Source organism: Trachypithecus francoisi, unplaced genomic scaffold (assembly GCF_009764315.1).
Source record: "Trachypithecus francoisi isolate TF-2019V2 unplaced genomic scaffold, Tfra_2.0 Lachesis_group11, whole genome shotgun sequence".
NCBI lineage: Eukaryota > Metazoa > Chordata > Mammalia > Primates > Cercopithecidae > Trachypithecus > Trachypithecus francoisi.
In genome coordinates, this window is record NW_022681456.1 from 122,398,045 (window position 1) to 122,415,762 (window position 17,718).

General features: G+C 41.8%; 1 protein-coding gene and 1 long non-coding RNA gene across 3 annotated transcripts in view; both read right to left on the reverse strand.

The window, feature by feature from the left end:
* Positions 1-1,054: 1,054 nt before the first annotated feature.
* Positions 1,055-7,026, reverse strand: LOC117090820. The gene is made up of 2 exons (XR_004440138.1): positions 6,956-7,026; positions 1,055-1,304 (listed from the first exon to the last, which is right to left on the reverse strand). It is a non-coding gene; the product is annotated as an uncharacterized LOC117090820 (long non-coding RNA).
* Positions 7,027-16,286: 9,260 nt separating this feature from the next.
* Positions 16,287-17,718, reverse strand: part of LOC117090788 (ovostatin homolog 2-like) — a 32,861-nt gene continuing 31,429 nt past the window's right edge. Inside the window, exons 27-29 of one of the 2 annotated variants that reach the window (XM_033223392.1) lie at positions 17,599-17,701; positions 16,836-16,910; positions 16,287-16,440 (exon numbers count right to left, since the gene is read on the reverse strand). In XM_033223392.1, coding sequence (XP_033079283.1) covers positions 16,858-16,910; positions 17,599-17,701 — 156 coding nt within the window. In that variant the 3' untranslated portion in view covers positions 16,287-16,440; positions 16,836-16,857. Of the gene's footprint in view, positions 16,911-17,598; positions 17,702-17,718 lie in introns of both variants that reach the window. The other variant, XM_033223391.1, reaches the window with a different exon arrangement.

Genomic DNA, 17,718 nt, shown 5'->3' on the forward strand with positions numbered 1-17,718 from the left:
CTTTTCTCATACATTCTATTTTCCGTATTTCCAAAATACTTTCCCTTAAGCTGAATACAACTTCTCCCTCTGCATCTGTTTTCCATGAGCATATCTGGATTTACTGGTATATCTATGACTTCCATGTCCTTTTCAGGATTGGTGAACCGGGTCATCATTTCCTGCTCCTTGCAGAAGCTTGTTCTCAGTCCCTGGTTTTGGGCCTGTGTATCTGTCTCTCTCTTCTGTTTTTATTTTAGGTTCAGGGGCACAAGTGTATGTTTGTTAGACAGGTAAACTCATGTCACAGGGGTTTCTTGTACCTATTATTTTGTCTTCCAGGCTCTAAACCTACTACCCAATAGTTATTTTTTCTGGTCTCCTCTCTCCTTCGACCTTCTACTCTCAAGTGGCCCCCAGTGTCTGTTGTTCCCCTTATTGTCTCCGTGTGTTCTCATCATTTAGCTCCCACTTATAAATTAGAACATTTGGTATTTGGTTTTCTGTTCCTTTGTAAGTTTGCTAAGGATAATGGCTTCTAACTCCATCCATGTCCCTGCAAAAGACATGATCTAGTTCTTTTTTGTGACTGCAGAGTAGTCCATGGTGCATAGGTACCACATTTTTTTTCTTAAATCTGGTCTGCCATGGATAAACATTTAGGTTGATTCCATGTCTTTGCTGTTGTGAATGGTGCTGCAGTGAACATGTGTGTATGTATATCTTTATGGTAGAACAATAAATCACAATGTTAATGGCAGTTGGTAGAATTAATTTTAGGTAATTTCTTAGGCTTTTCTTTATATTTTTCAAATATTCTACAATGACAATACACTGCTTCTCTAGTAATATGAATGTAAGCATATAAACAATTAAAGTTACCTGGTTAATCTCACTTGTTGTCTCTGAACTTTGTGTCTCCCTGCAAAGGCAAATCTCCCAAACAAATGCTTACTCAGCACGTGCATCCACTTGGAATCGAACATCTGAAATAGTTACTGTTTGTGGTGCACTGACCGTAACTTCAAACTTGGGCAGAACTGGAAGCAAAGAAATATACTTCAGTCCCCATAAACACTGGTGAGCAAAACTTATTGCAATCATATAGCTTAAGGTGCTTCCTGGCACCAGCTTTCACTGTATGTCCATCTGGGCAAATCATGTTCTGTTGCCCCAGATTCCGTGTGGCACCAGTCTGCATGATGGTGTCTCACTAGTCATTAACTCTTTCTCTTTCTTTTCTCTGTCTTCAGAATTTCAAGTTTTTTCCATTGTAATCTCTTAGATCTCAGCTGGCAGATTGGGCTCTAGAAAATGTATATTTTCTAGGGGAAAAAAAAAGGCAGAAATTAGAATAAGGATACTGGGGGAGGAGTGAGGAGCAGGAAAATGCTGATGATGAAGCCAACCAGGCCAAGGAAGGGAGATGAGAAAAACCAGATCAAGCTTCACGTACTTCTGCCTACGTCTAACATCCAAGGTGTTTTGTTCCATCCTTTGAATCCTTTATCTACATAGGAAAACTACAAATAGCAATTGGTTACCCTACCCCTTGACAGTAAATTGGTGTGTCAGTGTCTTTCCTGATTTTCTTTTCACAACAATTGAGTAACCTCCAAACACTGTTTCTGAAATGAACGGGAATGAGAGGAATCGTACAGTATGGACTGTTTCGTGACTGGCTTCCTTCTTTCCACATTATGTCTGTGAAATTCATCCATCTTGTGGCAGACAGGAGGAACTCACTGCCTTTCACTGTCTTGTAATCTTCCATGGTCTGAGCACCCCACACTGTACCCATTCTATTCCTTCCACTTTTTGGTGATGATGAATGAAGCTCCTCTGAATATTTTTGTGTATGACTTTTGGTGAACATAAATGCTCACTTCAGTTGGTAGATACCTAAGAAATTGAATTGCTAGGTCATAGTTTTTTCTTACATGTAGCTTTAGTAGATACTGAAAATTTCTTGTGGTTCAAGTTACATGACCACCAAGTGCAGACAAAAGCACTAGTAGCTCCACACTCTTGCCAACACGTGGTATTGTCAGTCCTTTTCATTCTAGTGCATCTGGGGAATGCAGTGCTATATAACCTGCATTTTCTTTTCTTTTCTTTTTTCTTCTTCTTTTTCTTTTTTTTTTTTTTTTTTTTGTGGTTGAGACATGGTCTTACTCTGTTGCTAAGGCTGGAGAACAATGGTGTGATCATAGCTCACTACAGCCTCCACCTCTTGGGCTCAAGGAATTGTCCCTCCTTAGCCTCTGGAGTAGCTGGGACCACAGGCATGCACAGAATGCTCAGCTTAATTTGTATTTTCTTGATGGTTAATGAAGTTGAACAGTTTTTCCATACACTTAATGGCTGTGTGAATGGCCTCTTTTGTGAAATACTTGTTTAAACATTTGGCCCTTTTAAAAAGATTTTTATTGTCTGTCATTTGTTATTAATCTGTGGGATTTCTTGATATATTCTGGATAAGATTTGCTTTGAAAGACATATTATGATAATCTTCTGCTCTGTGGCGTGTCTTTTCACTCACATAATGATATTTTTTGATGAACCATATGTTTTTTATTTTAATGAAGTTCAATGTATTAATCTGTTTTTACTATATTTTATTTTTAACAACCTTGTCAATATATTATTATTTTTTTGTTTATTATTTTTGTAGTTAGTGATTTTTTGTATAAAAAATATTTGCCTATCCCTTTGTTATAAAAATAATCTTATTTTTTTAAAAAAAATTCTAGACCCTTTTTTCTTCAACATACCATGCTTAACACAGATTGACTTTTTTTACCCTTTATGGTTTGGTCTAGGATCCATCTCAGATTTGTTTACATCAAGACTGAGGTGGAGAGTCATGGTTTCTATTTTTCTATATGGATGTGTGGTTAGCCCAAGGTCATTTATTGAAAGATCACCCTCTCCCCACTTAACTGTGCTGTCTCTCCTGTGTCATCTATCAGGTGTTACTGCATTTTCACCTCTGTGCACTCTTGTTTGCGCCATTGGTCTTAGAAATATATCCTTGTGCCAGCACTTCAGCATCTTAGCTACTGCAGCTTTAAAAGAAGTGTTGTTGTCTAGCAGTTAAATCCTCCCGCTTTGTTCTTCTTTTTCAGGGCTGCCTTGGCTGTTCTTGATTCTTTGATTTTCCACGTATACTGCAGAATCATCTTCAATGTATACCAAAAAAAATGCTGAGATTAATTGGCATTCCACTGAATCCGTACATCAAATTAGAAAGATTTGGCATCTGAAAATATTGAGTCTTCCAATCCATGAACATGATATAATCCTCCATTAATTAGATATTTCTTTAATTTTTTTCTCAGCAATGTTTTGTGTTTCATAGTTTTCAGTGTAAAGGTCTTGCCTGCCTTAGTTTGATTCCTAGGAAATTTTTGGTTTTGGTGCTATTGTAAATGCTCCTTTCAAAAGTGTATTTTCCAATTGTTTATTGCCAGTATATGGAATGCAATTGATTTGGGGGGTTATTTATTTTAATTGTGATATGATATATGTAACATAAAATTTACCATTTTAACCATTTTTAATTGTACAGTACAGTGGCATTAAGAATACTCACATTGTTGTACAACAGTTCAATTGATTTTTAATATCAGCTTTGTTGAGGTGTGGTTGACATATGTTAAAATTTGCCAGCTTTAGGTGTGCAGCTCAGTGAGTTCTGATAAATGCATGCAGCCACGTGGTCGTCACAATGAAGACACAGACCATTTCCAGCATCCTTCAGGGTTCCCATGTGCCTGTTAGGGCTCCTCCCCAGCAGCCTCTCTCCTCGCCCTCATATCCACAGATCTGCTTTCTCACACTGTCATTTTGCCTTTTCTAGAATTTCACGTAAAAGAATCCTACAGCAGGTATCTTTTGTGTCTGGCTCTTTTCACTTCATGTAAAACTCTTGAGAGGTATCCATGTTAGATGTGTATGAGTAAGTTGCCCCGCTTTATTACTGAATATATTCCACTGTATGGGCATACCACAGTTATTTTTATCCATTTATCAGCTGAAAGCCCCTTGAGCTACTCTCAGTTTCTGGGGAGCAGGAGGAAGCTGCTGGAACATTCTTGTGCAGATTGTTGTGTGGAAATCTGCATTCATTTGTCTTGGATAAACACTTAGAGGAAGGATCGCTGGGTCCTATGTTTGACTTTATAAGGAACCGCTAAACTGTTTTCCAGAGCAGCTGTGCCGTCTTGCATGTCCGTCAGCACCGTGTGAGTTCCCCTGTGCTGCAGCCTTGCCAACATGGATGTGTCTTTCGATTTCACCTATTCTAGTGCGGATGCCATTGTGGTTTCAGGCTGCATTTCCCTAATGAATCATGACGTTCTGAATCTTTTCAGGCATTTTTTTTTTTTTTTTTTTTTTGCCATTTTGTATACTTCTCTGGTGAAGTGCCTGGTCAAGACTTTTACCCATTTAAAAAAATTAAACTGTTTTCTTATTGATTTATAAGATATAAGCCAGGCATAGTTGCATTTGCCTGTAGTCTTAACTACTTGGAAGCCCAAAGCAGGATGATCACTTGAACCCAGGTGTCTGAGGTCAGCCTGGGCAACATGGTGAGACCCTGTCACTAAAAAATAAACAAAAATTAAAGATATATGTATATCTCACCATGCTAGGCTGAATGATGGCCTCCCAAAGATGTTCACAACCTAATCTGTAAAAACTGTGAGTTTCTTACCTTACCTGGCGAAAGGGACTTTGCAGATATGATTCAACTAAGGACGCTGAGATGGGGAGATCCTCCTGGATTACCTGGCAGTGTCTGATGTAATCACAGGAGTCCTCATGAGAGGGAAGCAGAAAGGCCAAAGTCAGAGATGGAGAAGTGGCCATAGAAGCCGAGGTCCATGTGCTGTGGGACCATGAGCCAAGAAACCCATGCCGCCTCTGGGAGCTGGGAAAGGCAAGGGAGCAACATCTCCCTGGAGCTCCAGAGTGAGCCAGCCCTGATGACACCGTGACTTCAGCCCTCAGAGACTGACTGTGGACATCGGATCTCTGGGACTGTAAGATCCTAAGTTGATGTTTATTTGTGGGATTATGAACTCTCTCTTCAGTGGAGGACTTGAAGCTAGCTCTTCTGTCTTTAAGGCCGTGTTGATTTGTTCCTACCATTGTTTGGGGTGGAAGGGAGCAGGATATCTCAGGTGGTGGGAACAGTGCGAGGAAGCCCCCAGGCAACCATAAGCGCTGCTGCCTGGGGAGCAGGCACCTCTCAGATAAAGCAGCATGTGCTGGGACAGTGGGAGGTGAGGTCCATCCGGTGGATCCACTAGGCTTTGGAAGCAGAGAGTCTGGACTGGAGATGGTGAGAAGCCATATAGTGGTTGAAGTGCTTGGGGGTTTGTCAGAAGGGTCAGGGCTGCTGGCCCAGGCAGGAGCAGGTGCTGGGGAGATAGCACTTGCCTGCCTCCCTCCCTGGGCTCTGAGGAGGCATTCCGTGTGTGCTGTTCATTATTATTCCAGAACAGCGCTGCCCAGTTCCGTGCACCAAGCTGCTTCTGTGAGTGAATGGTAGGGAATCCAGGAGAGTAAGGCCATCTCATTTCTCAGGGACCCTCTGGCTCACTGGATGGCCTCATCCCTTAATCTTCTTCAAACGGGTGCTGGCCTCGCTGAAGACATTCTGAGCTGGCACCGTCAGCCTGAGCAGCACTTCACTCCAGTCCACCCGCACTTCACTCTGGAGTGCACCCTGAAAAGACATGGATTTTGTTTGAGGGTGAAGTCATGTATGCCTCTGTCTGGGAGCTGGAATGTATGCAGTGGTCATCTTTGCTGCTTCTGCCCTGGTGCCACGCTCTGAAGAGTGAGAACATAGACAGAGTGGTCGATGGCTTCACACTCCTGTCTCCCCACCAGGATCTCTGGCTGAGACTCAGGGTCGGAGAACCCAGGGTGCCTCCAGACCACAGAACAATGAATTTTCTGTTCTCTTTTAAACTTCTTCCCAGCCTAGGGCAGTTCCAAGTCAGCTTCTTTCAGGAAGCCTGCCCTGAGAGTGCCACCTAACTACAAACACTTATTTTCTGTGCTGCGTATTTTCAGTGCTAAGTGATCGTGCGTTCAACCTTTCATGACACGTGGTCTCCTGTGGTTCCCTAGTCCTTCTGGAGAAGCAAGTGCAAGATGGATGCGTCATCCGGTGAGGTTACAGACCTTCTGAGGACGGGGAGCAATCTTTCTTCATTTGTACCGTGTCTCACCAAATAGATGATAAACCACTGGAGGACAGGTACTGTTTGACATGGAAATAAAGTTTATGGTGCCCTCCTGATCATTGTTCAGTAAACTCTTCAGGGAAAGAAGTGGAGAGATCATTAGTTAATTCGAAAAGATATTTCTTGTCTAGTGGGGTGGATTCCTAAATTTAGGGCAAAATGTGTCATGCAGCTCTAATTTTCTACACCATGAGAAGGTGGTTCCTTTTACTTCTTTCATGTACAATCCATGCATTTGTTCCACAGACATCTGATGTTTACTGCATGCCCTGTGCAATAGAGATTGAGGATTCAAACGTGAACAACAGGTGATCTTTCTCTGCAGGTGGCTATCTCTATGCACATCACTCACAAATGCCCATCTACGGTCCCAAGCTCCTTCCCCTAATCCACGTCTTCTGTTAGGTGTTGGGCAAACTTTCCAGATGTCAAGATGCAGACAATTAGACCTGCAGCCCCAAGAGGAGCTGAGATAATGCTACTCCTTTCGGAGTCAAGAGACCGCTTCCTGAATCCCGGTCCTAAGCCTGCTAGCCTTTGCTTGGCACCAAAAGCGGCTCTGTTGATACCGAATGAGATTCAGATGCCTGAATCTGACCTTCTACACACGTGGCCCTGCCACGTGGATCATTCCAGCCTCAGTTTCCACCTCTCCCCACATGCCTACTAAATGTGTCAGCCAAACCAGACTCCTTCCCATTCTGCACACATACTTTCTCCACCTTGGTGGCTGAATCCTTTGGAGCCTGCCTCTCACATTCAGCTCCCTGTTCTTGGTTATTTGGGCTCCTGTCTCATGTGCTCTATCAGGTTCTAGGCTTTGTAGCAGTGAGTTCTATGTCTCCACTCATTTCTATGTGCCTCGTAGGGCTGACTCTTGGGAAGGTCTTCATGGTGACTGAGGCATGGATCCTTAGCCCTGTAGCTTGAATTCACTTGGCACTCAAATACTCATCCTGAAATGATGCTTCCAGTCAATGAAGGGTCCACTGTATGATGGATTCCCAGCACCCAATGCTGGCACATAAGAAATGAATGAAACATAGTGAATGAATGAGTCAATGATCTCCAGTATGCCTACAAGGCGAGAGGAAAGTGATCCTACTTACTAGGCATGCTAGGGAGGCATTTGGGACTGCTGGCTCTGCTGTTGCACAATAGGCCTGGGACTCTGAAGGCTGGCATTTCCTCTTCCTAAACCTCAAATTTCAATAAATTACCTCCAAGTGGACAAAGGTCCATGGGCCAGGGTTCTTGGTATAAATAAGCCACCTCTTTTGGGTGTGGTTAATGGACAGGGACTAAACGAAATTAAAAACAATGTTTGAGTGCTGACTACCTGTCAGCCATGGTGATGAAGCACTGTATACATGCCCTTATTCAATGCTCACTACAAACCCATGAAGCAGATTTTTAGAAAAACTTTGTATCTGGAGTACTTTGTACAAGAGGATAGTGTAATGAGCTTTCACCTCCTCATCAGCAGATTTAAATATTTGTTAACTCATGGCCAATCTTGTTTCCTGTATACTCCCACCCACTTCTCCTCCTCTTTTGTTATTTTAAAGCAAATCCCGGACATCATATAATTTCATCCATGGATATCTTAGTATGTATCTGTAAAAGAAAAGGACTAAATTTGTTGTTGTTGTTGTTGTTTTTGAAACAGGGTCTCTGTTGTCCAGGTTGGAGTGCTATGGCACTCCAACATTCATCACATTGATGAATTCCTTCCTGTTTCTAGTTTGTTGAGAATTTTTTTTTCCATGCATGGGTAGATAATTTTACTCTCATTTACAGAAAAGGAAATGGTTATTTAAGCACCCTGCTTCCAGACAAAGCCCTGGATTATGGTGCTCTCTACAGCACTCTCTTCCATTTAATTTTTCCTCTGTGCCTCCTCTAAAATTGTCTTTCAGCTCACTGGGGAATGTTGGTGTTCTCCAGGATTCTCAGCACTTTGCTTGGGTGCTTCTCTGCTGAAGTGGGAGAATGGATTCAGCCATCTCCTGCAAGCCGATGACTGCACATTCCCTATCTTCTGCCCTGAGCTCGGTGAATCCTCATGCTCCCAAGCCTTTTCCACTTGGATACATCAGGAAATCTCAAACCCATCCTGTCTTAGAATGCCCCGTTATCCCTCTCCACTCAAGTGGGCTTCTCTGCCTCTATGTTCAACATTGTATGCTGCTGCCATTTGCCCTGTTCGAGCCTGAAACCTGGGCGTGATCCAGCACTTTTTCCTCTCCTTGACCCCTCCTCTCACCTTTTCTAATCAGTGGCCAAGTTTGACGTATTTTTACTCCTCACCTCCACTGCTACTGAAACAGGAGGTAGAAAGACATTATTTAGGCAGATAGTGAGAGGAACAGAGTCCTTGGCAGCGCTTCCCTTCCAACAAAAAGCAGCCCAACAAATTATCTTTTTCTAACAAAGAGCAGCCTGAAAAATCAAGCTGCAAATGTAGTTAAGCAAGCTGGAAGCTTGCACGGGGGAATGCTGGCAGTTGTGCCAATAGAAAAGGGCTACCTGGGGGCCGGGCATGTCCAACATGGTGGGTCCATTTTCCCTTTTCTGTCACCACGTGTGCAGTAATAGAGAAATGGGTAACATGGCACAGCTCAGGCAGAGAACCCGCCTGCATAATACAAGATTCGGGAGGGGCGACCAGGATTTTGCACCCTATGCAAACGGCATACCGGGTCTAAGCAGTTTTTCATGCCCTATGCAAATGGCATGCCTGGTCTGACTAGTCTTTCACGTCCTTTGTAAATCAGACACCACCTCCTCACCAGCTCATCTATAAAACCCTCTGCGTTTTGCCATGGACCGGCGATCCATGTCTCTGTGACCCCTCGCTGCAGCAGAAAGCTTTTCTTTTTCTTTCGCCTATTAAACTTCCGCTCTTAACCTCACACTTTGTGAGTCCACATCCTTGTTCTCCATGGCTGTGAGATCACAAACCTCAGGTGATACTCCAGACAATGAGGCCGTTTCATTCCTGCCTTGCTCCTGCCTCCAGTCTCATTCCCCTCAAATTCACCCTCCACGTTACCCACAGAGCAATTTCTCTGAATTACAGATCCTCTCACACTTAGCCTTTTAACGGTTCCCTATTCCCACAGCACAGCAATTAAGGCCTGTCCTCATCTGTTCATCTCATGCACTAGGAACTTGCACTAAAGACTGAAGTCACTACATGCACTTTCTGATGTCAATTTTAATAGCCTCCTCCTGCTTTCATCATTTGATGTTAGAAATAACGTTACCCATTTGACTCTGCTTTCTTCTGCATGCTGTGTTTTCTCTGCCTTAATGCTTCTTGTGTACTCTGTCGTCTTTTTAAAATATTAATAGAGACAGGGGTCTCACTATGTTGCCCAGGCTGGTCTCGAACTCCTGGGCTCAAGTGATCCCCTGAGCTCGACCTCCCAAAGTGGTGAGCTTACAGGCACGAGCCACCACTACTGGTCCTGTTGTCTTTTTTTGAAAAGTTCTTTCTCCTCCCATGCCATTCCCTCTATTCCTTTATATCCGGAAAAGCCCTCTTCTTTGACCCTTCTCCTAGCTGGTGCGTGGTTCATTATGCCCCTCTGTATTATTTCAGAACACTGTGTATGCCTATAATATCACATATGTTATCCTATAAGTATTTGTCTTGTTTTCACTCTAGATTTATACTAGATTTATCTTAAATACTCTTATAATTGCCTGCATATTGAAAGTGCTTAAAGAATATTTGTTGAATTCACCTGAATTAGGATTTGCCTATAAGCCTCCTTGCTTTTATTTTTATTTTTTATTTTTTTATTTTTATTTTTATTTTTTTGAGATGGAGTCTCGCTCTGTCACCCAGGCTGGAGTGCAGTGGCCGGATCTCAGCTCACTGCAAGCTCCACCTCCCGGGTTTAAGCCATTCTCCTGCCTCAGCCTCCCGAGTAGCTGGGACTACAGGCGCCCGTCACCTCGCCCGGCTAGTTTTTTGTATTTTTTAGTAGAGACGGGGTTTCACCGTGTTAGCCAGGATGGTCTTGATCTCCTGACCTCGTGATCCGCCCGTCTCGGCCTCCCAAAGTGCAGGGATTACAGGCTTGAGCCACCGCGCCCGGCCCCCTCCTTGCTTTTAATAAACAATTTTCTAATTTGTCAAACAGTTTAAATGCGTTTTGAAGAGAACATACTTTAAAAATAACATTTTAAATGTGACAAAGTAACATGTTTATTTTAGACTATACAGAACATATTGAAAAGACCTACCAAGAAAAGAAAAATGATTTTTAAATCTACGATCTGGATACTGTTAGTCCAGACTGCACCATTTCGTAAGCCCCCTGCCATTTCACAGACCTTGGTCAGAGTAAAACATTCCGTGGGGGTTCCACTGTGAGAAACGTCCTGCCCCACCACCTGACCACAAGGCACAGGAACGTCCCTATCATACCCTGCTGGGAGCAGGCCCAACCGAAGGAACATCTTTGTCAAGCAGCAAGCCATGCCACCCAGACCCTTCCCGCCCATACCTGTAAGTACCCCAGCCTGTAAGCGGTGGTGGGCTCTGGTGTTAAGCTGGTCCCCCACCTCAGCAGGTTGCTCTGGCAATGAACTTGTGTTGCTGTCGAGCTATCAGCTCTCCCTCTGTCTTTTTTTAACCCTTGCCTTCCCTTCAAAAACTAACAGATATGTTACCATTTTGATATACGTCCTTTCAGTTTTATCTGTGCACTCATATGTGCATTCATATATGAGGATTAACCTGGCATTTATTATATAAAAATCACTTGGCTGCTTTTCTTTAAAATTCTTATTTTGAAATGACTAGATTCACAGGGAGTCGCAAAAGTAGTAGAGAGTCCCTTGGATGCTTTTCCTGGCTTCCCCTAACAGTGCTATCTTACAGAATAGCAGGGCACCGTCAAAACCAGGGCATGGGCATGGGTTGGCTATTGTTAGACTACAGACCTGATGCAGTTTTCGCAGTGTTTGCATGTACTCCTTTGTCTGTGTGTGTGCTATGCAAGATGGTCTCATATGTATGTCTTGTAAATACTTGCACCAGTGTCCTTGCCAAAGAACTGTTTCATCACTGAGAGGAACTCACTTGTGCTACCTCTTTTTAGTCATATCCTCGTACCTTGTCCCTGTCTCCTGGCAACCACCAATCTGTTCTCCATCTCTATAGTTTTGTTACTTGGAGTGGAACAGGAATGAAAAGAAATTAAAGAATGTGTAAGCAAAAACTCATCTGTATGTAAGAAAACCCAGTTCCCCCTGAGGAAGAGAAACAGCTGGAGTCTTTAACAATTAACTGCCTGTTTTTCTGTGACTAGTGAGACATATCTCTCCCTTTCCCAGGCATTACGAAGACCCGTTTCTCTAGCTGTGCAGTTGCAAGGTCACTAGACAGATAAACTCAAGCCGCAAAACATGTTTTTCCTTGAAAAGTAAGAAATAATGTAATGCAAGTCTCAATTGAATAACTGTCTTTGTTTCTTGATTCTGTAATATGCTTCCCCCTGCACAGAACTCCCCCCGTCCCACAAAATGCTTAAAAGGTAACTTGACTCTTCGTTCGGGGCTCCGACTGGACTGGTGCACCTAAATAATAAATATCCTCCTCAACCCCTCAGTCTCTCTGATTCCTAAATTATCCTGCAATAGGAGAATGTTTTATACATGGAATCTTATAAATGTAAAACCTTTTAGAAGATTGGCTTTTTTCACAAGGGAAAGTTTTTTTCTTTCTTCAACAAAAGCCAAAACCCAATCTTCAACAAAAGATTGGCTTTTTTCACCAAGTTTCATGCTCTAACAAAACTTCCAAGTTGTTGCCTGTATCAATAATTTCTTGCTTTTTATTCCTGGGTAGTATTCTCTTATATGGATATAATAGAATTTGTTGAGTCTTTCACCATTGAAAGATATTTGGGTGGTTTCCAGTTTGAGGCTATTTTGAATAAAACTTTTAAGAACATTCATGTACAGGTTTTTGTGAACCTGTTTTCATTCTTCTGGTTAAATCCTGAAGAGTGAAATTGCTGAGTCACATAGGACATGTACCTTTGGTTTTATAAGAAACTGCCAAACTCTTTTCCAGCGTGTCTATATCTTGTTCAAGTGATGCCAGTGATGTGTGGGTTATCTGGTTTCTAAGCAATCTTGCCGGCATTTGGTGTCATCATTGACCTTATCCATTCTAACAGAGATAGTGATACCTCATTGTTTTAGTTTGCATTTCTCTAATGGTTACTGATGCTGATCATATTCACTTGTGCTTCTTTGCCGTTCGTGTTCTTTCTTTGACAAAATGTCTTTTCATGTCTTTTGCCCACTTTTTCATAGGATTTTTTTTTCTTTTAAGTGATGAATTTTTAAGTGATGAAGTGAAGAATTTCACAGATTCTACATACAAGTCCTTTGTCCGCTATATGGTTTGTGCTATGTTTTCACTCAGTCTGTAGCATGTCTTTTTGTCCTCTTAATAAGATCCTTCACAGAGCAAATGTCCTAAATATTGAGGAAGTTCATTTTATCAGTATTTTCTTCTATGAATTGTTAGTTGGTGTCATGTCTGACAACTTAGTCTTGAATATTTCTCCTACGGTTTCTTCTAAAAGTTTCATAGTGTTAAATATTTTTTATTTAAATCTGCGCTCCATTTGAATTAATGTTTATATCAAGTAGGAGCTTTAGGTTGAGGTTCAATTTTTTGCATATGAAAGTTGAGTTGTTTCAGTAGCATTTGTTGAAAGATTGTCCTTTCTCTATTGAGTTGTCTTTGCAGCTTTGTTAGAAATCAATTTTCCATGTCTGTGTAGATCTATTCCTGGACACAGTCTGTCCCATTGATCTCTGTGTCTATCCCTTTGCTGGATTCACACTGTCTTGACTACTTTAGAATTGGAGCAGAACTTTAAAATTGTGTAGCATCACTTTTCCAATGTCATTCTTTTTTCTACCTTTTAATCTTTGCATGTTTTTTTAAATCAGATCACCTGATACACAACATATCCTTTGGTAGGATTTTGATGGAGCTGTATTAAAAGTATAGATCAATTTGGGAAGAATTGAAATCTTTACTATATTGAGTATTGCAATCCATGAATCCATATATTTCTTCATTGATTTAGGTCTTCTGTGATTTCATTTACAGGATTTTGTACATTTTCAGCATACAGATCTTATAGAGACTTAATCATTTCATTTTTTTTCAGAGATAGTACAAATGCAATTATTTTAAAATGTCGATTTTCTGTTGGTTATTGTTAGTATATGCAAATTAAATTGAGTTTTGTATTTTGAACTTGTGTTACTTCTGGAGTGTGTGTATGTGTGTCTGTGTTTGTGTGTGTGTTTATGTAGTCCTTGGAATACACCAGAACTAAGTGGGTTTTTCCTGGGAATGCAAGCCTGCTTCAATACTTGAAGATCAATCAATGTAATCTGCCATAGTAATAATCTAACAAGAAAATCAACATGATCACACCAATTGATATAGAAAAAAATTTTACAGAATTCAACATATTTTCCTATTATAGATTTTCTGCAAACTAAGAATAGAAGCAAGCTTCTTAACCTGATGTATGGCACCTTCAAAAAGCCTACAGCAAACATCTTACTTAGTGATGAAAAACTTACTGCCTTCTCCATAAGATTGAGAATGAGGCAAGGATGTTTACTCTCATCGCTCCTATTCAACATGGTATTGGAAGTCCTAGCCAATACAATAAGGCATGAAAATAACATAAAATAAAAGTAGTAAGATTAGAAAGAAAGAAATTGTATTCACAAACAAGGTGATTTCTTTTTCTTTTTTTTTTTTTAGACAGGTTCTTTGTCACCCAGGCTTAAGTGCGATCATGGCCCATTGTATCCTCAAACTCCTGGGCACACACAAACAATCCTCCTGCCTCAGCCTCCCAAGTAGCTAGGGCTACAGGTGCATGCTGCCAAGCCCAGATAATTTTTTTTTTTTTTTTTTTGGAAAGACAGGTAGTCTCATTCTGGTTTCAGCTCTGGAAGGGGTGAAGAACAACTCCCCAGAGCCTGTCCTGTCTGTTGTGGATGACATACTGAGGGCTCAGGAAGATGCTCCCTCTCAACCCGTCCTGGTTTCCAGGCTGAGCCACCTGAGCAGCTGCTTCGGAAAGCCTCTTGTGCCACAGCCATGCTTAGGAAAAGGCATATCTTCCATTCTGTCCACCAAGAAACAACTGGATACAAAGAATAAAAAAACCCCGCCACACTGGCAGGGCAGGTGGGTGAAAATTGTGCCCCTTCCAAAGGTAATGTCTATAAAAGGACAACCGGGGCCAGCACCAAAGTCCACCTACAGAAGGCGGGTCTGTCTCAATCCCAGCTGCCAGTCACTGTGAACCTTTAGAACTGGGGCTGACGCTTCTTCCAGTCGCTTGCCCGGATGTCAGTGAGACCACTCCACAGCAGATAAGGGGAGCTGTGTGTCAGGAAAGTCCCAGCCACTGGGACAAACTGGACCCCAGGCAGATGTTTCTGCTCTTGGGCAAAGAACAGAGCAATCCATTCAAGTTCACAGGGGCAGGTGACACTTGAAAATGTCAGGGTCAACTCGCAGGGCAGAAGTTAGCAGGGATGTCTTCCTGGGGTAGTGGGAGAGCCCGGCAGAATTTAGGAGGAGGGAGGGGCGATATTGGGGCAATCCTCTGAGTCCCTCTTTCCTCTTCAGGCAACGTTCAGGAAGACCCTGCAATCTCTCTGCAGGCTCATGGGAGCTCCCAGAACTGAGACAACACACAGATCCAGGCCTGCTTTGAAGTCAGTGGGATGAGGCCCTTGAAAGTCAGTATTGGGTTCCTAGGGCTCACATAAAAACATGCCACACCTGGCTGGTTTTAAACAACAAGAGTTTATTCCATCAGTTCCAAAGGCTAGAAATGCAAAGTCAAGGTAGTGGCAGGACGAGTTCCTACTAGAGGCTGTGAGGCAGATCAACTCCATGGCTCTCTCTTGGCTTCTGCTGGTTTCTGGCAACTGTCCATGTCCCGTGCCTTGTAGACACATCACTCTAAGCTCTGCCTCCATTTTCACAGGCACATTCTTGTGTATGTGTGTGTGTGTGTGTGTGTGTGTGTTCTCTTAAGGACAGGAATCATTAGACTAGGTGGGGCCCACTCTAATCCACTGTGAGCTCCTCTTACTTTGGTAACATCTGCAAAGACCCTATTTCCAAACAAGGTCACATTCCATGTTCTAGGACTGTCTTCTGAGAGATGTCTCCCCAAGGATTTGTCCAAGTGGAAGGATGCCCTTTGATCTGCAAAGCCAGCCAGAAAACCAGGATCAGGGCAGCACAAGGGGATGCTAGTCTGTGATGGCTCCCACCCAGGTGGGGGTGTGAGGAGCGGTGCCTGTGGGCTGGGACACGCCAACTTGCTCCCATCACCTCATCTGAGATGGATTGTACAGTGTATGTCCAGGGCCCATCCTGGCATACTCTGCCTTTGCAATGCTGTCTCTGCACTTTGGAAATTTGCCGAGCCCACTGCGTGGGGTGGTCTGAGGCAGGCCACAATCATTTCTCAACCATCCCTGAGTACCTGACCAGTATCCCTCGGGGGTGACGACTGGCCACATCTGGAGTGTGAGGGGTGTGTTTACCTAGTGAGTAAGGATGCAAGCAAAGGATGTGCTGGCCTATCCTCTGCATAAGCAATGCCTTTGCTCCAACGGGATGGGCAACGTTGGATTAGGCCTAAGGAGGCAGATTTGATCTTGGAAGATACATTCGAGTCTATGTTGTGTGTGTTTATTTTTGTTTCCTTGAATTAACATGGAGTCCATTTCAACTTTCACTTAGTCTGCTTCTTTCTCTTCCCCTACTTCTTTCTCTCTCTCTCTCTTTGGATATGGAAGAATTCTAACTCTGTATTCCATAATGTCTAAACATTTGAATTTAGAGTTGACAGCAATACGGCAAATTATTCAAGTTGCTGTCAAAAAACCCCTGCGTTTTCTAGGATTAAAACTGTGAATAAAGTACTGGAAGGAAAAAAAAAGTCATAGACTCAGTTGCAAAATGACAACATTTAATGGGATGACAAGGAAATAAAACCTGATAAGAAGCCAGAGCAGATTGTGGACTGTTCAGGATGCCAGATGGTTCATGAAATTTTTCCAGGTTTGATACAGAAGAATCAGTTTGTTAAAAGAAATGCTTTTCCACCTGGTATTTAAAACATTGTTTAAACAATAAACACATGTTTGTATGTATATATAAATATTTAGATATAAAAACATGCATATATAGGCACATAGACATGTCTCATACGTATACATGCATATGTACAAATACATGTGCCTAAATTTTTACTGACCTGTCAACTTACAAAACAAAAATGAGAGATTTATAAAAGGTACGTATATAGCTGTGAATTCTGTAAAGCTATTTTTAAAGAAATTAATACAATCTTAACGAATATTCATGTAGTACACAGTTACACAACTCTAATGAAGTACCAAACACTTGTCTTTCTTCAACCATTGTTCTATCTTATTTAGGTTTTCATTTTCTTCTTAGATGTGTTTTCAATGGTTTATGATGTAATAAAATTTCTTTACCTCTTCCAGTAATTGCTTTGTCTCACTCGGAAACTGAACTACTGTCGATGTTGTAAAAAGCAAGGGCATATTCTTCTGAAAAAATAAAGGGAACATGTATTTTTATTAAGTAGATGATATAAGCACATTCGATCTAATCTTTCCAATAATTTTGAAATAGAGACAATTACTTTCCCATTTTATACATCCAGAAATATGCTAATAATATTTAAGACACTTGATGAAATACATTCTATTAGTAAGTAACAGAGACAGAATTCAAATACTCGACAAACTTCACACAGCATTCGACAAGAAACAAATAGCACCAACCTTCCAGGGAACAGTTATATGATCTCTACGACATCTTAGTAATCGTTTTACAAATTAATCAATCAAATTTTTAAAATAGCATTTCAGAATATTCCCCACTCCCCTTTTTAAGTCAAAGTCCTTAGAGGTAGCTTGGAATGGTCAGTCTTAGCATGAACAACAATGACAACAACAAAAAGACCTGGAAGCTTCATGTGTCTTGTATTTCAAGTTCAAGTGGAGCCCTGTCAGATTATATTAAAAGGATTCTGCTGTTGAAAAACTCTGGTAACTGGAAAATGGGTTCAGTTAGAAGACGCATCATGGAAGAAAGAAACCAGTATACAAAGTAATGCCGTCTATTGCTTACTCTGTGAAGACAGAGGTTGATTTTGGAAAGTTTAGTAGCTCGGGAATGTTAGATATAAATACCACGTTCAATAGCCTTAGGGCATGGCTGTTGCTTGCCTACCTTTTTCATAATAATCGTAGACCATGACCGGGGCTGGCTGAATGTTGAACACAAGGTTGCTCTGCTCAACAGAAAAAGTGAAACTGTAGGCTGTACCAAAAACCTGTAATGACACAAATT